This window comes from Carassius auratus, chromosome 28 (assembly GCF_003368295.1).
Source record: "Carassius auratus strain Wakin chromosome 28, ASM336829v1, whole genome shotgun sequence".
Classification (NCBI taxonomy): domain Eukaryota; kingdom Metazoa; phylum Chordata; class Actinopteri; order Cypriniformes; family Cyprinidae; genus Carassius; species Carassius auratus.
In genome coordinates this window covers 3,340,356-3,367,011 of record NC_039270.1, presented here as the reverse complement: position 1 = coordinate 3,367,011, position 26,656 = coordinate 3,340,356, and the positions used below count along the sequence as shown (strand labels likewise).

Below are 26,656 nucleotides of genomic sequence, written 5' to 3'. Positions count from 1 at the left end.
TTGCAATATATTGGAAAAAATAAATATATATAAGAATATATGCCTAATATATAACATTATATTTTCCAGTATAATTCAATATATTTTTGTTTCATAAGGACCATTTGGTAAAGGTGAGGCCAAATCATTAATTAAAACAAAAATAAGAGAATCATGGCACAAAAAGTGGGACATAGATAGCAAAGGGGCGATATTATTATAATATTCAGAAATCGATTAATTTCAAGGTTTTTAAAGGGAAATCTTTATCAAGATTAAGACTTGGACGTACTGGTTTAAATTCAACCCTGTTTTTAATGGGAAAATGCATTTCAGATAATTGTGATGATTGTAATATTCCAGAAAATGTAGAGCATATCATTATGAGGTATAAAAAATATAATGCAGAAAGGAGGACCTTGCAAGATAAGATTTACAAGTTGGAGCAAGAATGGAGTTTGAAGTGTATTTTGGGGGCAGATGTGAAAATGTTGGAATGTAGCAAAGCTATCATTAGTTTTCTTAAATATACAGGGTTAGAGCACAGCATATAGAGTGTTTATAATATAGTAGGTGGCCATATGCACATGAACAAGTTTTTTGTATAAAACGAGAGAGAGAGAGAGAGAGAGAGAGAGAGAGAATATTCATACGTTCTTTCCAGTCCTGTAATCAAGATCAGTTTTGGGCTTTTGACAGCTCTGCAGTTCATTCAATTCATTTCACGAAAAGGACTTTTATTTCGCTCTGGCGATGTGACGTCATAAGGCTGCGCGCTCTCCCGCGTCTGTGATTCGGCTGAAGAAAGGTGTGTGTGATTTTAATAATTTCATTTGTTTAAATCGATACAACTACTTCAGTGAACTGTATATAAAGTGTAGCAATGCATTGTTACCGACTGTATTACTGTAATGCTTTATTAAGTGTTATTAATGAAGGGTATTTTGTGCCTGTAAAGCGCAAGAGTAACAGAAACTGTGCGTCTCATCTCTCTCTCTCTGTATCAGAATCAATTCATCATCAAGCACTGATAACTTAAAGGTTTATTTCTGTGTACTTAAAGTATGTGGATAGTTAAGTTATAGTGATATAAAATTAGATTCATTAATATTATATATATGATAAAGAGTAAAGCATGACTTTTTATATTAAACTATTTTAATAGTATCTTTTCAAAATGTAATCTACTATATGTACCCTGGTAGGTTTGTACTTTCACTTTTGGTTTGTACATTTGGTGCAGCAGAGTTTCAAGCAGTATATATATATATATATATATATATATATATATATATATACAATTGTTTAAATTCATTTAACTTTTGAGGCTGGTTATTGGTCACCTGTGGTATCGATTTAGTATCGATACCGAGGTATTAGATTATGGTATCGAGCCATCCCTAATTGCCACAAATTAATAAGTTGTAGGAATGAATTAACAAGTTGTATGAATGAATAGTCTATCTGTCCTGTGAATTAACAAGTTGTATGAATGAATAGTCTACCTGTCCTGTGTCCCGCAGCCCTCAAAGCGCATTTATCTGATGAAATGACTTCGGGGCCGTTCACATCATATCACGCCTAAAAACATGTGGAAAACGGTAGGCGCGACGCTTTCTCCTTCTCCAAAGCGCTCGGGCAGTTGCACTCCTGAGGCGTCTGCTGTTGCTAAGCAATCATGACCTGCTCTCTCCATGAAGACACGGAAATTTCAGCAAAGGATAAATGGATATGCAGAACTGAAAATCGCCTGCAGTAGCTCTGCTACTAAATTTATTTCAAAATGGCAATCCATATATAGCTATGTACAGCTGTTCCTTCATCTTGGCTGTGCGTTCAACGTTGTTACAGGAAAGGATGAAGCTGGATGGTTAGTTCTTGTCACATGACCTGCGGTGCACTTGCGGCTCTCTGAAAAGTTGAGATGTTTTTAACTCGATGCGGTGTGGACGCGCCTGGAAAAAACGAGCATGTCGCACCGCGTGCACCTACATTTGAAATAATGAATATGAGCGCACAAAAGACGCGATATGTGAACGGCCCTTTATTTACTACATTTCTGTTACTTTTCATATTGTATAACTTTTGTGTTGTTTCTATTTTAATGTACTTTTAAAGTTTATTTTAATGAACTTAAAATAATGGATGTCTAAGTGGTGCCCACAGAATAACATAGGTTATATAGACAATTGGACGAGCTTTTGGGGCAGACCTGACCTGTTGAAAAGAGATGGTCTTCATCCCTCCTGGGGTGGTGCTGCTCTTCTGTCTAGAAATATGGCAAATAGTCTTAGTGTTTATACTTGACTAACTGGGGCCCAGGTCAGGAAGCAGACAGACTGGCTAAACCGACCGTCTGCTAGCTGCCTCCCGTCACAGAGGTCAGTTAATTCTCAGCACATAGAAACTCTTGCACCTAGATATCACACTATAGAGACTGTGTCTGTTCCACGAACTAGAAAATACAAAAAACGTCCAAACCAAGTTAAGGTTAACAATTTAATTGAGGTTCAACAAATAAAAAACAAATGCAATATGGATAAACAAATGATAAAGATTGGCTTATTGAATATCAGATCCATTTCTACAAAAACACTTTTTGTAAATAATATGATAACTGATCATAATATAGATGTGCTCTGTTTGACAGAAACCTGGCTAAAACCTGATGATTACATTATTTTAAATGAGTCCACCCCTCAAGATTATTGTTATAAACACGAGCCGCATCTAAAAGGCAAAGGGGGAGGAGTTGCTTCAATTTATAATAACGTTTTCAGGATTTCTCAGAGGGCAGGCTTCAAGTATAACTCGTTTGAAGTAATGGTGCTTCATATAACATTATCCAGAGAAACCAATGTTAATGATAAATCCCCTGTTATGTTTGTACTGGCTACTGTATACAGGCCACCAGGGCACCATACAGACTTTATTAAAGAGTTTGGTGATTTTACATCCGAGTTAGTTCTGGCTGCAGATAAAGTCTTAATAGTTGGTGATTTTAATATCCATGTCGATAATGAAAAAGATGCATTGGGATCAGCATTTATAGACATTCTGAACTCTATTGGTGTTAGACAACACGTTTCAGGACCTACTCATTGTCGAAATCATACTCTAGATTTAATACTGTCACATGGAATTGATGTTGATAGTGTTGAAATTATTCAGCCAAGTGATGATATCTCAGATCATTATTTAGTTCTGTGTAAACTTCATATAGCCAAAATTGTAAATTCTACTTCTTGTTACAAGTATCGAAGAACCATCACTTCTACCACAAAAGACTGCTTTTTAAGTTATCTTCCTGATGTATCCGAATTCCTTAGCATATCCAAATCCTCAGAACAACTTGATGATGTAACAGAAACTATGGACTCTCTCTTTTCTAGCACTTTAAATACAGTTGCTCCTTTACGCTTAAGAAAGGTTAAGGAAAACAGTTTGACACCATGGTATAATGAGCATACTCGCACCCTAAAGAGAGCAGCCCGAAAAATGGAGCGCAGCTGGAGGAAAACAAAACTAGAGGTATTTCGTATTGCTTGGCGGGAAAGTAGCATATCCTACAGAAAAGCATTAAAAACTGCTAGATCTGATTACTTTTCTTCTCTTTTAGAAGAAAACAAACATAACCCCAGGTATTTATTCAATACAGTGGCTAAATTAACGAAAAATAAAGCCTCAACAAGTGTTGACATTTCCCAACACCACAGCAGTAATGACTTTATGAACTACTTTACTTCTAAAATCGATACTATTAGAGATAAAATTGCAACCATTCAGCCGTCAGCTACAGTATCAAAGTCAGTGCACTATAGACCCCCTGAGGAACAGTTCCACTCATTCTCTACTATAGGAGAGGAAGAATTGTATAAACTTGTTAAATCATCTAAACTTACAACATGCATGTTAGACCCTATACCATCTAAGCTCTTAAAAGAGGTGCTTCCAGAAGTCATAGGTCCTCTTCTGACCATTATTAATTCCTCATTGTCATTAGGATATGTCCCCAAAACCTTCAAACTGGCTGTTATTAAGCCTCTCATAAAAAAGCCACAACTTGACCCCAGAGAACTAGTTAATTATAGACCAATCTCGAATCTCCCTTTTCTGTCCAAGATACTAGAAAAGGTGGTATCCTCACAATTATATTCCTTCTTAGAGAAAAATGGTATATGTGAGGATTTCCAGTCAGGATTTAGACCGTATCATAGTACTGAAACTGCTCTCCTTAGAGTTACAAATGATCTGCTCTTATCATCTGATCGTGGGTGTATCTCTCTATTAGTTTTATTGGATCTTAGCGTTTGACACAATTGACCACAAGATTCTTTTGCATAGACTTGAACACTTTGTTGGCATCAGTGGAAGTGCATTAGCATGGTTTAAAACGTACTTATATGACCGCCATCAGTTCGTAGCAGTGAATGAAGATGTATCATATCGATCACAAGTGCAGTATGGAGTACCTCAAGGCTCAGTTCTAGGGCCGCTTCTCTTCACGCTTTATATGTTACCCTTGGGAGATATCATCAGGAAACATGGTGTTAGCTTTCACTGTTATGCTGATGATACGCAGCTCTATATTTCCTCGCAGCCCGGTGAAACACACCAATTTGAAAAACTAATGGAATGCATAGTCGATATAAAAAATTGGATGACGAGTAATTTCTTACTGCTAAATTCAGAAAAAACAGAGGTGTTAATCATAGGGCCTAAAAACTCTACTGGTAATAACCTAGAACACTGTCTAAGACTTGATGGTTGCTCTGTCAATTCTTCGTCATCAGTTAGGAACCTAGGTGTGCTACTTGATCGCAATCTTTCCTTAGAAAGCCACGTTTCTAGCATTTGTAAAACTGCATTTTTCCATCTCAAAAATATATCTAGATTACGGCCTATGCTCTCAATGTCAAATGCAGAAATGTTAATCCATGCATTTATGACTTCAAGGTTAGACTATTGTAATGCTTTATTGGGTGGTTGTTCTGCACGCTTGGTAAACAAACTACAGCTAGTCCAAAATGCAGCAGCAAGAGTTCTTACTAGAACCAGGAAGTATGACCATATTAGCCCGGTCCTGTCCACACTGCACTGGCTCCCTATCAAACATCGTATAGATTTTAAAATATTGCTTATTACTTATAAAGCCCTGAATGGTTTAGCACCTCAGTATTTGAATGAGCTCCTTTTACATTATACTCCTCTACGTCCGCTACGTTCTCAAAACTCAGGCAATTTGATAATACCTAGAATATCAAAATCAACTGCGGGCGGCAGATCTTTTTCCTATTTGGCGCCTAAACTCTGGAATAACCTACCTAACATTGTTCGGGAGGCAGACACACTCTTGCAGTTTAAATCTAGATTAAAGACCCATCTCTTTAACCTGGCATACACATAACATACTAATATGCTTTTAATATCCAAATCCGTTAAAGGATTTTTAGGCTGCATTAATTAGGTAAACTGGAACCGGAACACTTCACATAACACCGTACTTTCTACATCATTAGAAGAATGGCATCTACGCCAATATTTGTCTGTTTCTCTCTTGTTCCGAGGTCACCGTGGCCACCAGATCCAGTCTGTGTCCAGATCAGAGGGTCACTGCAGTCACCCGGATCCAGTACGTATCCAGACCAGATGGTGGATCAGCACCTAGAAAGGACCTCTACTGCCCTGAAAGACAGCGGAGACCAGGACAACTAGAGCCCCAGATACAGACCCCTGTAAAGACCTTGTCTCAGAGGAGCACCAGGACAAGACCACAGGAAACAGATGATTCTTCTGCACAATCTGACTTTGCTGCAGCCTGGAATTGAACTACTGGTTTCGTCTGGTCAGAGGAGAACTGGCCCCCCAACTGAGCCTGGTTTCTCCCAAGGTTTTTTTCTCCATTCTGTCACCGATGGAGTTTCGGTTCCTTGCCGCTGTCGCCTCTGGCTTGCTTAGTTGGGGTCACTTCATCTACAGCGATATCGTTGACTTGATTGCAAATAAAAACAGACACTATTTCAACTGAACAGAGATGACATCACTGAATTCAATGATGAACTGCCTTTAACTATCATTTTGCATTATTGAGACACTGTTTTCCAAATGAATGTTGTTCAGTGCTTTGGCGCAATGTATTTTGTTTAAAGCACTATATAAATAAAGGTGATTGAATGACAATTAACTGATAATCGATTAATCGTTTACATCCCTAATACTCATCATTGTAAATTCAGCAACCAGAAACCTCTTTTTTTGTATTTCTTAACCTGTTAAATGTCACCCCGTCCCGTAACGTTGACTATACTATATTACAATCAAATTTAAACTAATCTTGACAAACTATATATGGTTGGAAAGGTCAAAGACTCCCAAATATATATTATACCAATATTTTTTGTGTTTAAATGGTACATCAAAATCATGTTACAAAATATTTTCAGTCATGAAATATAAAAATTTAGGTTTGTATCATGCACATTCAAGTCTATCTTCAAAAACGTGAGCGACAGTTATCAGGTTACTCACGTTTTTGAAGATAGACTTGAATGTGCATGATACAAACCTAAATTTTTATATTTCATGACTGAAAATATTTTGTAACATGATTTTGATGTGCCATTTACATGGTAATGCAATGTCTGATTTTAAAATGGGTTTTAAAGGATGAATTTTGAGATTTTATGTTTTCAAGTGATATATAACTTCTGATGATTTCTAAAATGTGATAGAGAAAAAGGCAACGAGGAAGTCTTATTTTTAAACAAAGGTCAAAACTCCTTTTGTAATGTAGATTTCTGAGGGTGCACTCTTGTCATAAATTGATCTATTACTTTTCCTACATAATTTTTAACAAAAAATATTGGTATAATATATATTTGGGAGTCTTAGACCTTTCCAACGATATATAGTTTGTCAAGATTAGATTAAATTTGATTGTAATATAGTATAGTCAACGTAGGCGTCCCGTATATGGGACGGGGTGACATTTAACAGGTTAAGGAATTAGATATCTATAGAAGCACCGTTAAGGAGGGTACAAAAAAAAAAGCGGAGAATTTATTTATTTGGTATATTTAAGTTACTGTGATTAACAAGGCGTTTTTTTTTTTTTAATTTATATGTTGGTTTTATCTATAGGTGCATTTCAATAAATTAGAATGTTGTGGAAAAGTTCATTTATTTGAGTAATTCAACTCAATTCAATCTCAACAAATTAGAATATGGTGACATAGCAATCAGCTTATCAACTCTGGCAGCCATATCACCCTGGAGCCCAAGACCGGTTGCCAATGAAGCTAAGCAGGGCTGAGCCTGGTCAGTATCTGGATGGGAGACCTCCTGAGAAAACTAGGTTGCTGCTGGAAGAGGTGCTAGTGAGGCCAGCAGGGGGTGCTCACCCTGTGGTCTGTGTGGGTCCTAGCGCTCCAGTGTAGTGATGGGGACACTATACTGTCAACAAGCACCGTCCTTCGGATGAGACGTTAAACCGAGGTCCTGACTCTCTGTGGTCATTAAAAATCCCATGATGTCTTTTGAAAAGAGTAGAGGTGTGACCTCGGCATCCTGGCTCAATTCGCCCATTGGCCTCTGACCATCATGGCCTCCAACAATCCCCATATCTGCTGATTGGCTTCATCACTCTGTCTCCTCTCCATCAGTAAGCAGGTGTGTGGTGGGCGTTCTGGCGCACTATGGCTGCCGTCGCATCATCCAGGTGGATGCTGCACACTGGTGGTGGATGAGGAGATACCCCCTGACAATGTAAAGTGCTTTGAGTGTCTAGAAAAGCGCTATATAAATGTAACAAATTATTATTATTATTATTATAACTCAAAAAACCTGCAAAGGTTTACAGAGCCTTCAAAATGGTCTCTGAGTTTGGTTCACTAGGCCACACAATCATGGGGAAGACTGCTGATCTGACAGTTGTCCAGAAGACAATCATTGACACCCTTCACAAGGAGGGTAAGTCACAAACATTAATTGCCAAAGAAGCTGGCTGTTCACAGAGTGCTGTATCCAAGCATGTTAACAGAGTTGAGTGGAAGGAAAAAGTCAAGTCAAGTCACCTTTATTTATATAGCGCTTTAAACAAAATACATCGCGTCAAAGCAACTGAACAACATTCATTAGGAAACAGTGTGTCAATAATGCAAAATGACAGTTAAAGGCAGTTCATCATTGAATTCAGTGATGTCATCCCTGTTCATTTAAATAGTGTCTCTGCATTTATTTGCAATCAAGTCAATGATATCGCTGTAGATGAAGTGACCCCAACTAAGCAAGCCAGAGGTGACAGCGGCAAGTAACTGAAACTCCATCGGTGACAGAATGGAGAAAAAACCTTGGGAGAAACCAGGCTCAGTTGGGGGGCCAGTTCTCCTCTGACCAGACGAAACCAGTAGTTCAGTTCCAGGCTGCAGCAAAGTCAGATTGTGCAGAAGAATCATCAATTTCCTGTGGTCTTGTCCTGGTGCTCCTTTGAGATAAGGTCTTTACAGGGGATCTGTATCTGGGGCTCTAGTTGTCCTGGTCTCCGCTGTCTTTCAGGGATGTAGAGGTCCTTTCTAGGTGTTGATCCACCATCTGGTCTGGATACGTACTGGATCCGGGTGACTGCAGTGACCCTCTGATCTGGTTACAGACTGGATCTGGTGGCTATGGTGACCTCGGAATAAGAGAGAAACATACTAATATTAGCGTAGATGCCATTCTTCTAATGATGTAGCGAGTACATAGGGTGTTATGGGAAGTGTTCCCGGTTCCGGTTTACCTAATTAATGCAGCCTAAAAATCCTTTAACGGATTTGGATATTAAAAGCATATTAGTATGTTATGTGTAAGCCAGGTTACAGAGATGGGTCTTTAATCTAGATTTAAACTTTAAAAAGGATCTGCTGCCCGCAGTTGATTTTGATATTCTAGGTATTATCAAATTGCCTGAGTTTTGAGAACGTAGCGGACGTAGAGGATTATAATGTAAAAGGAGCTCATTCAAATTCTGAGGTGCTAAACCATTCAGGGCTTTATAAGTAATAAGCAATATTTTAAAATCTATACAATGTTTGATAGGGTGCCAGTGCAGTGTTTACAGGACCGGGCTAATATGGTCATACTTCCTGGTTCTAGTAAGAACTCTTGCTGCTGCATTTTGGACTAGCTGTTGTTTGTTTACTAAGCGTGCAGAACAACCACCCAAAAAAAGTGTGGAAGAAAAAGATGCACAACCATCTGAGAGAACCACAGACTTATGAGGATTGTCAAGCAAAATCTATTCAAGAATTTGAGTGAACTTCACAAGGAATGGACTGAGGCAGGGGTCAAGGCATCAAGAGCCACCACACACAGACCTTTGTCAAGGAATTTGCTGAACCACAGAGGACGTCAGAGGCATCTTACCTGGGCTAAGGAGAAGAAAGACTGTACTGTTGCCATTGGTCCAAAGTCCTCTTTTCAGATGAGATCAAGTTATGTATTTCATTCTGGAGGAAGGGTGGAAAAGCTCGTAGCTCAAGTAGCTTGAAGTCCAGTGAAAACCAAAGTCACTGCACCTGTTTACCAATAAATTTTGGAGCACTTCATTCTTCCTTCTGCTGACCAGCTTTTAGAAGATGCTGATTTCATTTTCCAGCAGGATTTGGCACCTGCCCAAACTGTCAAAAGTTGGTTAAATGACCATGGTGTTGGTGTGCTTGACTTCCAGCAAACTCACCAGACCTAAACCCCAGAGAGAATCTATGGGCTATTGTCAAGAGGAAGATGAGGAAAAAAAAGAGACTAAACAATGCAGATGAGCTGAAGGCCACTGTTCTTTTCCACGATTTTCTAATTTATTGAGATGCACCTGTATACATGTATAGTTAATGGGTTTTTTTGTATACCCTTGTATTTGTTGGTCAAGCATTATTAATAATAACAAAAATACAGGAGTAATGGAAACCTTACAGAAGGTAGTAAAACTCAAATTTTTCAAATATATATTGATACAGCAAAAGGCACATTCCTTTGTTCAAGAGCTAAGTGGTTAGAAAATTTTGGTTTTTCTTTCCACCAGAAAAACGAAACTATAAAAGACAAATGACCTTGTCTCTCAAAATGTATGATGTAATTAGGGGTGTGACGGTTAGTATATAACCGTGAGACCGGCGGTTATAGTTGAACACCGTCATTAGAACTCTATAACCGCCAAAACCGTGTGATTAAAATATTTTTTACAAACATTTTTTATCAAAAATTATTTTCATTTTTTAGATAGGATCATAAGATGCGCAATATATCGGGAGACATGGTTTTTACCACTTAATGAAGTTTTGTAAATCGTCAGACATGATATTTACCACTTCATAAAATTTTGCTTTGTAGAAAATCTTTCTTAAAAACGAATTTCGTTTTGAACAAATTTTATCTTAATTTTAATAAATGTTTCATCAACCAATTGCATGTATTTTAATAAATAAAAAGCAAATATAGCAGACAATGATAACCGTGACATGGAAGCACCAGCGCACTGCGTTCAATTGCACTGCACTGTGAACTAGAGCGCATCTCATCGTAAATGAAACTCAGTGTAGGCCTATGCCTCATACATTAGCATTAAATATCTTTGCTGCATCCTTTCTAAAACAGACAATGGCTTTTTTGCGGTTCGCATCAGCAAAGCATTGCATCGCCTTAGACCGCAAAACAATCAGCGGATGGCGGGCGGGTGCGGCTTTGAAATTTGCTCAAAAAACTTTGGCGCGGATGATGAGTTTTGTGACAGATCTGAAATCTCTGGTTCACGGTTCAGTTCGATACGATACACTGATGTCATGGTTCGGTTCGGTTCGGTACGTTTTAGATACAGCAAAATGTAAAAACATATCAACTTTTCAGAATGCCGCAAGCGCACCGCGGGTCATGTGACAAGAACTAACCAATCAGCTTCATCCTTTCCCGTAACAACGTTGAAAGCTCAGCCAAGATGAAGGAACAGCTGATCATAGTTGTATATGGATTGCAATTTTGAAATAAATTTAGTAGCAGAGCTACTGCAAGCGATTTTTAGAGCTGCAAATCCATTTATCCTTTGCTGAAATTTCCGCGTCTCATGGAGAGAGCATGTCATTGTTGCTTAGCAAAGACAGACGCCTCATGAGCGCTTCTGCCCGAGCACTTTGGAAAGGAGAAGAAAGCAGCGCGACTAGCGTTTTCCACGCGTTTTTAGGCACGATATGTGAACGTAAGGCTAAGGCGCTCGCTCACTCAGCACGCGCTGAAGGCTCGTTGTAAAAATGTCTAATGCATTTAACAGACCAGAAATAGAAGATCCTCCAATAACCAACAGGTCTGGTGTTTGGGTGCACTTTGGATTCCCTGTATACTATAATGGTGTACCGGTGTCTAAATGCTGTGGGGATAGTTTGTTGCGTGTATGTTTCTCCTTTTTTTCGTCTTTTCCCAGACAGTGACACAATAAGGTGATGTCGGCCTAAATGAGTTGACATGTTTCAAGTATTCCCGCTGCTGTTTTTTTTTTTTGTATTCCCGCTGGTGTACCCTATTGTCATATAGCAGATGCGACATACCATTGTTTTTTTATCCACCACTCTCTTGCCATCACCATTATAGCTTACAGGGAATCCAAAGTGCACCCAAACACCAGACCTGTTGGTTATTGGAGGATCTTCTATTTCTGGTCTGTTAAACGCATTGGCCATTTTGCAATGAGCCTTCATCGCGTACTGAGTGAGCGAGCGCCTGACTGAGTAAGCCTAACATAAACATATAACTATAAGTTGGTGTTTTTTTCTTCTTTGGGAGTGTCAGGGGTGTTGCCTGTTACGTCATTTGGGTTATTGGGCTACCTTGTTGAACGCATATCATTATATTTCTCTTTTTTTTTTTTTTTTTTTTAAATATAATTAATTAGTCCAACGAACCGTTCGGAATACATAATGCGTACCGCGTACCGAACCGAAAGCCTCGTACCGAACGATTCAATACGAATACGTGTATCATTACACCCCTAATATATTTATATATATATATATATATATATATAGTGGCAGGGTGTAAGGAATACACAGGAGGAAACTCAAGTGTAAAGCCACGCAGGGTGGATTATATTGTAAAGTGAAGGGTTGCAGGGGTGATGACGGTGATCCTGCGTGCAAAGGTGCTCTCACTGGAGTGCTCGTGGCTAAATCTTCCGGTCACAGGCTGCTTTCTGGAAGGCAGAGAGAGGAGAGTCAGTGTGCTTGCTCCTGGAGAGGCTTCTCACCCTTTTCCTGTGAGAGGCAGGTGCGGGTGATCAGCTCGTGATGAGCCTCGAGCCGGTGGTCCTCGTGAATGTTTTCCAGGGCAACACTGATGTGCAATCGGGATGCTCGTCACAATTACCCCCCGACACCCCCCCCCCCCCAGTGTTGTCCTGGTCCGGTGGAGAAATATGTTGTTAGCAGGGGTCAATAATAAGGGGTTGGGTGGGGAGTGACCCCTGACAGACCTGCATAAGCTGACCAGATTCGGGAAAGGCCATCGGCATTGGAGTTGGCCACTCCGGCTTGATGGAGCACTTCGAAGTGGAAGTCCTGGAGCGCGAGGAACCACCGTGTTACTGGAGGGGCGCGTGGTCTGTGAGGAGAGTAAACTTCCGCCCGAGGAGGTAATACCGCAGCTCCAGGACTGCCCACTTGACGGCCAGAGCTTCCTTCTCGACTGTGGCGTAGTTCCTTTCGGCCGGGGTCAGCTTCCTGCTGATGTATAAGATGGGATGCTCCTCACCTTCTTGAACCTGTGACAGGATGGCTCCCATACCTTTAAACCCCATACCTTTAATACCCATACCTTTAATACCTTTATAGTAAAATTGCTTAGATTCTGCCTACTTCAGACTCAAAATGTTTTTTTTTTATACCATATAATATTTTCAAAAAGGTTGGAGGATGTGTTTCTTGTTACTGTGTGATTATTCCACTAATAAATTACCTGTGGCCTTGTCAAATGTCCATCAACAAGCTCTTAAGGCTTAAAAGTTATGCTATATACACAACTTGTCCACACATGGAGTAATCGTGTGGAATAAAGCTTACATTACAGTTTACCGGAAATCTTTGTTGTCATATGACATCTGACGATCTAAACCTGTACTTTGTTTAAATGGGGTTGACATTAAAGGGATACTTCACACTAATATAAAAATTTGGTTATAAGTTACTTACCTCCATTGTGTTCCAAACCTGTAAAAGCTTTTTTCGTCTTCAAAACACAATTTAAGATATTTTGATTGAAAACTGGGAGGCTTGAGACTGTCCCATAGACTGCCAAAGAAATAATACCGTCAAGGTCCCAGAAAGTATGAAAAACATTGTCAGAATAGTCCAGCTGCCATCAGTGATTCAACCGTAACGTTCTGAAGCTTTTTGTAAGTGAGTAACACTTTTTTTAATGACTTTATTCAACAATTTGTCTCCTCTGTGTCTCTCAGCAGCACCGTGGTGCCATTTTGGAGAAGCAGTATAAGCTTTTTTTTTATGTCATTATGCACCGATGCACTGTTTTCAAATGTAAGCTTAAATACAGGAGACAAAGGAGACAAATTGTTGAATAAAGTTGTTGTTTTTTTATTATTCATGTACAAAAAGTTTTCGGCGCTTCATAACGTTATGGTTGAACCACTGATGGCAGAAGGACTATTCTGACGATGTTTTTCATTCTTTCCTGGACCTCGACAATGTTATATATATTAAATTGTGTTCCAAAGATGAACAAAGCTTTTACGGGTTTGGAACAAAATTAGAGGTAAGTGACTTATGACAAAAATGTTCATTTTGGGGTGGGATATCCCTATAACAGTAAAAAGTGTAAATACATTTATTAGACAATTATTTTATAAAAGTAGATACCTAAATTCTAGCGGGAAATGTTTCTGGAATGTTTGGTTCACGGATATTATGTGGGGAAAAAAAGCTTGGTCCCCCACTTTTCTATTTCTTTTGTATTTCTAACAAACCTAGGTAACTATATTTGAAAATCCTTCACAACATTTTATGTTTGTAATTATACTCTTTCAGAATGTATGAATGTCATCAAATTGGTACATATTTTTTTTATGAATAACCACTAGCATTTTTGGGAAGATTTATGATTGTTTGTCCAAGAGAAAACTGGTTATAGTTGTGATTTGACTTTGTGATTTGACTTTTTTAATCAAAAAGTATATCTGTAAACATTATGCTGAATCTTATGATTTTATTTGGTAAGTTTGATATCCATATAAGTAAAATAAATAGTTTTGAACCTTGTTTTAAGGTTTTTGTTAAATTTCATTAATAAATGGATTCTATAAAATGTATTGATAGTAAAGTTTAAGAATTTAAGTCCATTATCTCTCCCTTTGACTAACTCCCTCACCAGTTTACAGAAAAACTACTGAACTAGGGAGCTGATTGAGACGCAGATAGAGATTTAGTTTGGACTTATTTTTCTACTGTTATTCTCATCTTAAACAGAAAAACTCAACTGAGATCCACGTGACACACCATTATAAAGATGGCCTTTAGTAGCGAGCAGCGTGAAGACAAGAAGATTGACAAAACATTTGATGACAAACATGAAGATGCTGAGAAACAAACAGGTTGGTTTTCATTCTCAAAGCTGAACTGAAACAATAAAAACCCTACATTTCTTTAACTTAATTATGCACTGTAAAAAATGTACTGTAGAATTTACAGGATATTACTGGCAAAAAAGTTGCCAATAAAATCCTGTAAAAATGATGTTAATTGCTGTAAAATGGATTACAGGACATTACTGCAAAGCAAATTACAGTTAATTGCTGTATGTGAAATACAGTATTTTGTAGTATTTTTTACAGTAACAGAATTTTACTAGTAGTTTATTTTACAGCATTTTTTTGTAATTTCATTAAATTACAATATTTAACTGGAGACAAAAGTTGCCAATAAAATCATGTAAATACCCCTAAATACAATATGATGTTAATTTAACAATGAAACTGCTTTAAAGAATAATTTTAACAGTAAACTATAAAATACTGATATAAATGCATTATCATGAGCTCTATCTTAATACATTTACAAATGAATAAAAACCAAGTCAATAATGTTGCAAATAAGTATTTATTAAAACTGGCAGAAAGACATTTAAAGGCCTTAACTGGTAAAATAAATTTTATTTACGCTTTGATTTGAACGAAAACAGTGTATCCGTGTGGTGCGGCTGACATAATAAAAAATAAAGACTTTGTTTAATAAAGTTGTTCTTTTTGTTTTCTTTGCATAAAAAAAGTATTCTTGTTGCTTCGTAAAATTACAGTTGAATCACTGATGGCAGATGGACTATTCTGACAATTCTTTTCATACTTTTCCGGGCTTAGACATTGTTAATTGTTTGGCTGTCAGTGGGACAGACGCAAGCCTCCCGGTTTTCATATGAAATATCTTAAATTGTGTTCTGAAGACAAACATAGCTTTTACGGGTTTGGAATTGACATTAATCACTGTTATCAGTTAACAGTGATAAATGACTACATTTTCATTATTTCATTATTATGAATTGACCCTTGTGGGACTCCGCATGTCATGGACGTCCACATAATAGCCTCTCCCTTCTAAGTATGACCTGAACCATTTAAGTACCATCCCAGAAAGCCCGACACAGTTTTCCAGTCTCTCTAGTAGTATGTTATGATCGACAGTGTCAAACGCAGCACTGAGATCTAGCAATACCAGCACCGATATTTTGCCAGAGTCACAATTTAAGCGATTATCATTTATTTTCTTAATGAGTGCTGTCTCTGTGCTGTGATGCGGTCGGAAACCAGATTGAAAATTGTCCAGGTATCCATCTGAGTTTAAGTATTTGTTCAGCTGATTAAAAACTACCTTTTCTATAATTTTGCCTATAAAAGGAAGATTAGAAATTGGTCTAAAATTGCTCAAAATTGTATTATCAAGATTGGTCTTTTTCAGGTGGGGCTTTACAACTGCAGTTTTTAGGGAGTTTGGAAATGTCCCAGAAAGAAGTGAGGTATTCACCACATCTAAGAGATCTGCTTTTAAACAGTCAAGCACACTTTTGAAAAAAGATGTAGGAAGTGTGTCAAGACAACAGGTTGACGATTTTAGTTGCTGCACTATGTCTTCCAGAATTTTGCTATCAATTTTTTCAAAAATAGACATAGTATCTTTTTTATATTTTGGCCGAATCTGTCTGACCTCTGCATTACTTGAGGATGTGCTAATCGCCTTCCTGGTATTTATGATCTTCTCAGAAAAGAAAGAAGCAAACTCATTGCATTTGCTGTCTGATAGCATATCACTGGGAATCTGACTTGGGGGGTTTGTCAGTCTCTCAACAGTGGCAAAAAGAGTACGAGTGTTAAGTTACTGTTTATAAGGTTTGAGAAGAAGTTCTGTCTAGCTGTGGCTAGTTTCACATTAAAAGCATGAAGGATGTCTTTATAGATGCTATAGTGAATTTCAAGTTTCGTCTTCCTCCACATCCGCTCTGCTTTTCTGCATTGTCTTTTCATAGTTAGAACTGCTGTTGATCTTCTCCAAACTGATTTCTGTCTGTTTGTTTTCTTACCGACTATTATTGGTGCAATATCATCAATAACATTTTAAACTTTTGAGTTGAAGGAATCAAGGAGAATATCAACAGAGTCTGCAGAAATGCTTGGTGTTAAAGATATAGCCTCCATAAATAGTATACTTGTGTTCTCGTTTATGCATCTCCTTCTGACAGAGACAGATCTAGATTCAGTGGTAGCAGAGATCAATATATCAAATAAAATACAGAAGTGATCAGATGTGCTACGTCCTTAATAACAATGGATGAAATGTTTAGACCCCTACTGATGATTAGATCCAGAGTGTGTCCACCTTTGTGTGTGGGTCCATGCACATGCTGAATCAGGTCAAAAATGTTTAGAACCGTTATCATTTCTTTTGTAGTTTTGTTTTCTGCATTATCTATGTGAATATTAAAATCCCCTGCAATTGCAAAACAGGCAAACTCTGAGGAAATTATTGATAACATTTCTGTGACCTCTTCAACAAAGGCTGGAGAGTATTTTGGAGGCCTGTAAATAATAATAAACAGAATGCGTGGGGCACCTTTCAGCACAATCTCTAGATATTCGAAAGACAAGTACTGACCAAATGACACTTGCTTGCATTGATAGACATCTTTAAATAGAGCAGCTACACCCCCACCTCTCCTAACAGTCCTGCAAACACTCATGTAAGTGAAGTTAGGAGGGGCTGCTTCATTTAGGATTGTTGCACTGCAGCTGTCTTCTAGCCATGTTTCATTTAGAAACATAAAATCCAGATTGTTTGTGGTTATAAAGTCAGTTTTAGTGAGCGAATGTTTAAAAGTGCTAACTTGATGGCAGTGCTTGGTGTCTTTACATCAATCTTAGTTTGATGCATAATAGGCTGCAGATTAGATGAGTTTGTCCTTCGGCTTGAGAAGGCCTTAGACTTACTATCACGTGATAAAACTGAAATAGAGAAAGCTACAGGCACACTGGGTTCCATATCACTGAGAGCTGCTATCAGTTGTTTTTGGTTCACCTTCAGCAGATAGAGGGTTTGGACCCTGGCGTTGTGGCAGCAGTCGAAGAGCTCTCATAGGAACAGGGCCCACAGGCTTTGGTGGTTGGGGGCCCGCCATTTTTTTGTTGATATCTGCGGGCTAGCAGCGAATGAGTGGGAGAGTTTAGTCCCAACATACACCAATTCCTCCATTTTCTGTGAGAAGCACAGAAGTGGAGATGCTGGAGAGAGGGATAATGTGTCTGGTGAGATGGGCTGTGTCTCTGGTGTTTCCGGTGGCTGTGATGTGTTGTCCTGGCTTCCCTGGCTGTTTTCCAGAAAGTCGTACTTGGGTGGTGAATCTTGTAGCTGTTTTGATACATCACAGTCAGTCTGTGAGCTCTGTGGGCAGGGCTCAGCAGGGATAGTGTCCATGAGCAGTGATTGTTTTTGCTGCAAGGTGTTATCAGTGTCCTTGTGGGATATGTCAACCACATGATGACTCGGACCCAGTGTGTGTGTGCTGAATGGATTGACACACTCTGCTGAAGGATGACGAAGGGAGAAGTAGATATTGTCCTTAAACACTCTTGCACCAAGTTTGTTTGGGTGGAGGCCATCCGGTTTAAACAATTGTTTATGGCCCCAGAAAAGATTGAAGTTGTCGATGAAATTTACTCCTTTTATATTACAAGATCTTTGTAGCCATGTGTTTAGGCCAAGCAACCGTGAAAACATATTTGTTCCCCTTGCTGCGAGTGGTCCACTAATGAACGACTGAACTTTGAGTCTTTGAAGTGTTTCAAAGAGTTCAATGAAGTCCTTCTTAAGGAGTTCTGACTGCTCTTTCCGAATATCATTCTTCCCCACATGGATGATGATTTGATTTGCAGTCTTGTGCTTCATCAGAATGTTCTGAAGTTCCTTGTTCACATCAGAGACCGTTGCTTGAGGAAGGCAGCATGTTGTTGTAGTCCTGCTACGGATGTTTCTGATTACAGAGTCACCCACTATCAGAGTCCTTGGCTCGGCTGCGCTCTGAGCTGAATGCCGCTGTCTGCTCGTCCTTGAGCGCCTGTTAGTAGCGGTGTTAGCTGCTGGCTGATCAGATCCATGTTTAATCACATTTGAGGATTCCTCACCCACATTTATTAATGCTTCAAATCTGTTCTCCAGATGTATAGGGGGTGGTAGAATGCCAGTATTCACAAGCCTTGTCATAGTTGAATCTGGGGTAGAGGAAGCTATGGCAGCAATACGAGAAACTCGTGACAATCTGATATCTCATGTTCCTTTGGGTCTCTCTCCCTGTTTGTGCCAACGATTAGTGTGGCGATCAGTTTCGGCTTGTTCCTCTACACTTGGTATAAACTGTTGAGTTTCAGAAGATTCATGGGACTCACCGGCTGTATGCTTAGGGGGTCCATGACGATGGTCTGCTAAGTGTTCCGTCTGTTTTGGAAGTCCAGAAAGTAACTTTGTTTCAAGAATCACAATCCTTTGTAGAAGTTTGCAGCAGTTCATGCAACAAGTAGATCCAACAAGAGGCATTTTCTCTCTCTTCTGTTTGAATGTAGGCAGTTGTTTTCCCGTCTCCGGAATGTAAATAGTAGTTACTATGACAATCGTTCGCATTAGGCTTTATTTTAAGTTAGGTAACGTTAAACACTACTTTTAAATGGTCTCGATAAGAACATTTTACTTCCAAAAATCGTACATTTGGCTTAACTATGCTATGATAGCAATTCCCAGTTTACTGCACAGAAGTTACCAAGGCCACTAAATGTCAGGATAGGAGGCTATTGTGACATGAAATCGCTTATACATTAACTTAAATAAATATAAAAGGATTTCTTAAGTATAATTAAGTGAACTTAATAAAGGAATTATGAATAAAGCCTCTTATCTTCAATCGTTCTCGGTCTGCTCCAGTCGGCTGGGTTTCTGATTTGAATGATGCGCAATCCCATAATGCCACACTACAGTAAGTTAGTGTAAAAAGCAAGAACTACAGTGGCAACACCTGCTTCTTGTAAATGAATTACAGTTGACGTGGAAATATACTGTTAACAACTGTAAAATCTTGTTTGACCCATAATGCATTGCAAATTACAGCTGCATCTTGTAAAATGTTTAAACAGTACAATTCTGTAAAATTTTGCTGTAGAAACTACAGCAATTTTTTTACAGTGTGCAACAATATGTAACACACTTTATTTTACATAATGTGAGATGTGAGTGAGTTATTACATGTGTCTGTAATTTTTTCTACTTGTCCTTGAAAGTGCTTTACTAACATTAACATCCCTTAACATAAATAATGTTTAAAGTTAATTTCAGTGTTGGGCAGCAGCTAGCTACAAGTAACGTTACACCATATTTCAGCAGCTTATCCAGTAGCTCGCCTACTTTTAAAACAATGTAGCTTTTCCATTAATAGACTGAAGCAGCCCAATGTCTTCTTACAAGGTCATATACTAAACCAGTGCATTACCATCATCTTTTGGTGCTATATGTAGGGTTGGGTATCATTTGGGTTTTTTATGATACCGGTGCCATTTCGATACTTTCCAAATGGTACCGCTGCCTAAACGGTGCCTGAACCGATACTTATTAAAACATTTTTAAAAAAGCCACAAAAAACTATGGATAACATTAAAGAACATTTTCAAAAATATTTAAAATAAAATCCATTCAAATCACTCCTTGGATGCTCTCATTTCCCAAGTTTCACTTACTCTAAGCATTAATGGAATAATAAATACTACTAATAAATGTATTTCATGATCTGGGTCATTGTTTAATAAAAAACCATGCATAATGTTACTACTGTATCTCTGTCAATCACTCTGATATTTATTTAAAATGAGTGCTCCCTTACGAAAATTAACCATGGTTTTACTACAAATAAAACCAAAAAACCATGGTTACTGTAGTTAAACCATGGTAACCACAAATTAACCATGGTTTTGCTATATTAACCATAGTTTAACCATGGTATTTGTAGTAAATCTGTGGTTTTACAAATGGCAGTCAATACGCCAAAAAACCATGGGTTACTACAGTTTTACTATAATAAAACCATGGTTATTTTTCATAAGGGGTGTCTGTCACTGTCTTTAATCAGTTCTGTTAATGACTGTATGCTCATTATATTTAAAGTAGCAACAAGTTTGTTTGTAAAGTACAGTACTGTATAAAAGTCTTAGGCACATTAGTATTTTCACCCTAGATAAGGGTTTTAAGCCAGTTATTTATAAATTTTGCAGTAGTATGTCAGTAGACAATCAGTTTACAATACCAAACAATAAATTGGCCATTAATTTAAATAATCTAGTGAGATTTTTGAATGCGCAAGCAGATCACTGTGTGAAGCACCAGCTGTTTTCAGACTGCTTGTGCATTCATTCAAAAATCTCACTAGATGATTATTAAAATTAATGGCAATGGCAAGACTTTTGCACACAAGTGTATGTATAATTAAATTAGGTATATTCAAATAAGTGTAAAGTATGCGTTCATATGTTAAGGGCTAGATTTTCGCTGGAGGAAACTGTGGTGTGATGATTGGTGAATATAGCGAGAAGACCCATTAATTTTCCCTGTATCTACTGGACCCAAATTCTCTACCATTTCTTCAGATACTTCTAAATAGCCCTGACCAACTAATGAAGTTATTGATACGGTATGAAAAAAAAGTGAAAGTCGTGACAACTGTCAGAATTGGTGCTCTGCATTTAACCCATCCAAGTGAACACACACCCGGAGCAGTGCCTTGCTCAAGACCACTACTGCCATGGTTATTGAGAGTGGAAGAGAGCACTGTTCATTCACTCCCTCCCACCTACACTCCTGCCGGCTCAGAGGCCCGAACCGGCGACCTTCTGGTAACTAGTCTGGCTCTCTAACCATTAGGCCACAGCTGCTCTTTCTCTGTATTAAGAGACAGAGATTACATGAGTCATGATTATAATAAACTAATATGACAAACTTCTAATGTCTTCCGGCGATCAGGCATGTTGAGTAAATAGTTCTTACTGGGAAAACATTTCACAATTGTATAAGGTCCAATAAATCTACCCTAGAAAGGACCAGTCAAAACAGGAAATAAAGCCAATACTTTGTCACCTACTTGAAATTCTCTGGATTTAACCTTGCAGTTAAACAATGTCCGCATCTTCTCTTGAGATTTACCTTATTTTCATTGAGCAATAGCTCTAGAATTCATATAGTCAGTAAAGAAAGCTATTTACATAATCTAAAACAATCTCTGATGGTTCAGAGGCGTTCCATTTATCTGCCAAGACAGTAAAAAGACCTCTGACAGGGTTTCCAAACACTAATTTTTCCTATTTCTAGGAATAAAATGCTTTCTCTCAATTTTTAAAGTCTCTCCGCAAACAATTGTACAGGTGCAAATATATCTGTGCCAGCTCAGCTATTTGACACTCCAGTGTATTCAGGAGATGTTCTATGGTCGGACCTCCGTAGAATGAGATATGAACCAAATAGCACGTCAAAGGTGGTGGAGTTTCAGAACACACTCACACTGTCTAACCGCCACAGACCAATGGAAGCTTAAAAGTGTTTAGGAGCCAAAACAAACTGGGCTGTATCGAACTGCCAAAAAAAACTTATTTTGTTAGATTTACATCATATGAGTTCATTCTTTGATTATGTTTGAAGTATATCGGGGCCTTAATGCTCTATTGTACAGCCTCACAAATAATAACGTATAACATCCAAGGGAGTCCCCCTTCACACTCACAGTTGATTTCGACACGGTAGGATCTCAAAAGTGACTTCAGGGTTTGGTGCAATCTTTCTAACGCCCCCTGACCCTTGAAAACTTTCTCAGAACTTGAGATGTTATGAGTTACTTTAATTTGTTGCAGGACTTTAGAGAAGTATTGAAACATGAATTTCCAGCCTTGAAGAGTCTTATCTTGATGTCGTGTCTTGTTACCACTGTAACCAGAGGTTGTTAGTAGTTCACTTAACTCTTAACATATACTTTTCTTGTTGGATGAAGATAATATCCTTCTAATATTTTATACCAGGGATGTCTAATTCAGTTCCTGGAGGGTCACAGCACTGCAGAGTTTAGCTTCAACTCTAGTCTTCATTACTTGCAAACTAAAGGTAGGTTTGCTGCAGGTTGGAGCTTAAAAGTCCCATGATGTGGATTATTGTCTTTAAAAAAAAATGTTTTTATGTTTGCTGAGGTGTACTTCTATTGTTAGTATGATTTTTACATTTAAAATTTAGAAATAAAAAGCCTTTTTATATCCTGATTTTAGTCCTCTGGCTTGAATGCTCTTTGAAGGGGCGTGTCTGCTGTGAGACTCAGAGTATGACAACTGTTGTGATTGGCTGACATCTTTGCATTCGAAATGCATATTACATGTGGAACCGCTCTAAAATACTTTTACAAGGTCTTTTTTTTTTTTTATACTATTACAGCTGTCGGGATTAACAGATCTTGGAAGTGTTGAATATAGCATTATTATTTTTTTTTATCTTATCGTGTGAACGCAGTGATCTCGTCATTGCAACGCGTTTTCACTCACAAAATGCTACAGCAAACACAGTATTGACATGAATACAGTAAGAGCTTCACTGTGCAGCATAACAGCGTCATTCATTATAAGGGCAGTTTGGGCAAGTGTGCAGATCTATTCACGATGTGTGATTGACGGCTCCGAACAATATAAAGGGAGCATTCTTTAACCGCTCTCTGTAGTTTAATCACAATTTAAATAACAGATTTGTTTCATGCTATTATATTAAGTGAAACAATGTGAAGTTGATCGTTTAGTCACTTGCTTGATAAACTGATGCATAAACAGTATTAAATGATTTAGAAAGAAAGTCTGTGTGAACTTGAATAATTAGCTACACTTCAGAAATCACACATCAGGCATTAATGAACACTGTTACTCACTGCTTATGGCGGTGCTGTCAAATCGATATCGTAAAAGTATTTTTGTAACTCCTGTGCTGATATTGCGACTGAATTAAATGTAAAAAATAAACTGAATCCATTTTCTCCTAATTCTGTGGGCAGACAAAGCAGAGTAAGGGGAGCTAACCTTTCCCCATATGACATCATAAGGGGAATATTCCAGATCGGCCCATCTGAGCTCTCATTTTCTCAAAGGCAGAGGGAATGTCATGGGACCTTTAACTGTGTAGGACTGTGAGCCTTTTTTCAGAAGAAAATGGCAAATTTGGCAATTATTGACTTCTACTGTTGCTTTTAAGCAGATACTAACTTGTATTTATCTCTTTTCGCCCAAGATCTTGAAGAAGAGAGTGAAGAACTGAATGAAATGCAAGATAAAGATGATTTTAAGAAACAAAATTTTGTAACTGGAAAAAAATTATACAGTCGATCACAGATTGACACGACACAGAATTTGACACGAAAAATACCTAAAAATACTGGAATAAGATGTCATTTCACCTGCCAACAATGTGGAAAGAGTTTTGATCGACAAGGAAGACTTCAAGTCCACATGAGAATTCACACTGGAGAAAAGCCTTACAGCTGCCAACAATGTGGAAAGAGTTTTGATCAACAAGGGAAACTTCAAGTCCACATGAGTGTTCACACTGGAGAAAAGCCTTACAGCTGCCAACAATGTGGAAAGAGTTTTGATCGACAAGGAAGGCTTCAAGTCCACATGAGAATTCACACCGGAGAAAAGCCTTACAGCTGCCAACAATGTGGAAAGAGTTTTGATCGACCAGGAAGACTTCAAGTCCACATGAGAATTCACACCGGAGAAAAGCCTTACAGCTGCCAACAATGTGGAAAGAGTTTCCCTTCAAAGAACCATCTTAAAAGGCACATGATAGTTCACACCGGAGAAAAGCCTTACAGCTGCCAACAATGTGGAAAGAGTTTTGCACATAAAAACGATCTTAATGGCCACATAAGAATTCACACAGGAGAGAAACATTTCACCTGCCAACAATGTGGAAAGAGTTTCCCTTCAAAGAAAGGTGTTAAAAGGCACATGATAGTTCACACTAGAGAGAGGCCTTTCACCTGCCCTCAATGTGGAAAGAGTTTTGCACATAAAAACAATCTTAATGACCACATAAGAATTCACACAGGAGATAAACATTTCACCTGCCAACAGTGTGGAAAGAGTTTCTTTCTAAAAAGTTACCTTAAAAGGCACATGATAATTCACACAGGAGAGAAACCTTTCCTCTGCCATCAGTGTGGAAAGAGTTTCAATGGACATGGCGGCCTTAAAGTCCATATGAGGATTCACACAGGAGAGAAGCGTTTCACCTGCCAACAGTGTGGAAAGAGTTTCAATGAAAAAGGAGGCCTTAGAAGGCACATGAGGATTCACACTGGCGAGAAGCCTTTCACATGCCCTCAGTGTGGAAAAGGTTTTACTCGACAAGGAAGCTTTAACAGGCACATTCGAATTCACACTGGAGAGAAGCCTTTCACGTGCCCTCAATGTGGAAAGAGTTTCACTCTTAAAAACACTCTTAATGACCACATAAAACTTCACACAGGAGAGAAACCTTTCAACTGCCAACAGTGTGGAAAGCGTTTCATTCAAAAAAGATACCTTAATGTCCACATGAGGATTCACACAGGATAGAAGCCTTACACACACACTCTGTGTGGGAACAGTTTTGCTCAACAAAGAAGCTTTAAAAGGCACATGAGGATTCATACTGGAGAGAAGCTTTAAATTATCAAACTGTGGAAGAACTCCATCAGTAACACTAGTGAGAAGCTGTTTATATTTGATTATTGTAGAAAAAACTTCAGAAATAAAGTAACCCTTAATGAGGCTTCACACTGGAGCGAGACCTTTCATATGTCTTCAGTTTGAAACGAGTATCACAAATCAGAAAGGCCATGAGCAGTAATATCACAACACTTGGTCTATATCTATCATAATACCTGGGTGCTGAATTGATTTTTATTCTATCCTATATATGGATTCTACAAGTATTTAAATATATTGTGATTTTTGTTTGCTTTTTTAACACTGAACATGGGGAAAAGTTGAATCATACAGATGTATGTGATGTATAAGATGAGTCATATTAAAAGCTATTAATCACCTCTTTCTGAGTTTTATTTCGGGAGCATCATATAGTATTGTTGGGATTTAGTTCAGTTAGTTTCCTCATCATGGACTTTTAGTTTGTTCATAGTCAGTTTCCAGTTTACTTGTAATATAATAAATATTACCTTCATTTGCAAACTTTTCTTTTTCTTCATCTTGGATAAAATGTGACAGAATACCAGACCACCCAAATTGTGTAAATATGGACTATTTGGCATCACACCTAGGAGCAGGGCTGGACTGGTAATCTGGCATACCGGGAAAATGCCTGGTGGGCCGACGCACTTGGGGGCCGGTCCATATAATATGATTTTTTTTTTTATTATTTTATTGGCCAATGACCGGCCCATAAAGCAGGGACAGCGGCACATTTGTTCATTTTTCATACTGACACTGGGCTGGCCCAATCATCTCTTAACAGGCTCTACCCCTCCTCCTCTGTTTCTTGTGTTAGATGCAGTTAGTGGCTCAGAGTCAGAAATCTGTGGATTTAGGATGGAGAAACAAAAGTGCAAGGGGGGTGCGGAGAAGTTGCGGGCCAAAAAAAATAAAAATGCTAGAGGTTGATGCCTCAACATGTGCAAAAATAACAGACATGGTTAGTGCTGTAGTTTCAGTATCCAAGCCTAGAGTACCTGAAGACATTTTGCAGAAACATGGAGGAGAGGTGACTAGCCATGGCAGCGCCGGCGGGACCCAGGCAGAGGAGCAGGTGTCTGATAGTAAAGTCAAGGAGGGACAGAGTGAGCAGGAGAGTGTAATTGAAACGGTAAGCATGTTAGCTACATGATTAACAGGGAGGGAGTGTTAATCAGGGCGGGTGCAGGAGGAAAGTGTGTGTGTGTGTGTGTGGGCCTGGTTGGGCCACGACGAAGATGATGATTTACCTAAATTAATGAATATTATAATAAGACAACTTAATCGTTGTTGCCATTATATAGTCTGTCAGATTGTCAACCACTGCACTAGCCACTCAGTCAGCTAAAGTCAAATAACAGCGTAAGCTATTTTGCATTGTTT

General features: G+C 38.4%; 1 protein-coding gene across 1 annotated transcript; it reads left to right on the top strand.

The window, feature by feature from the left end:
- Window positions 1-752: 752 nt before the first annotated feature.
- LOC113047458 (gastrula zinc finger protein XlCGF57.1-like) lies at window positions 753-25,631 on the top strand. The gene is made up of 3 exons (XM_026208839.1): window positions 753-787; window positions 14,475-14,599; window positions 23,829-25,631. Exons 2-3 carry the CDS (start codon window positions 14,515-14,517, stop codon window positions 25,157-25,159), a joined length of 1,416 nt encoding a protein of 471 aa, XP_026064624.1. The 5' UTR covers window positions 753-787; window positions 14,475-14,514; the 3' UTR covers window positions 25,160-25,631.
- The last annotated feature ends 1,025 nt before the right edge of the window (window positions 25,632-26,656 follow it).

Coding starts and splice junctions, on each gene's coding strand:
- LOC113047458 (XM_026208839.1), top strand. CDS start 14,515: ATGGCCTTTAGTAGCGAGCAGCGTGAAGACAAGAAGATTGACAAAACA. Junction 14,600..23,828: donor AGATGCTGAGAAACAAACAG/GTTGGTTTTCAT, acceptor TTTTCGCCCAAG/ATCTTGAAGAAGAGAGTGAA.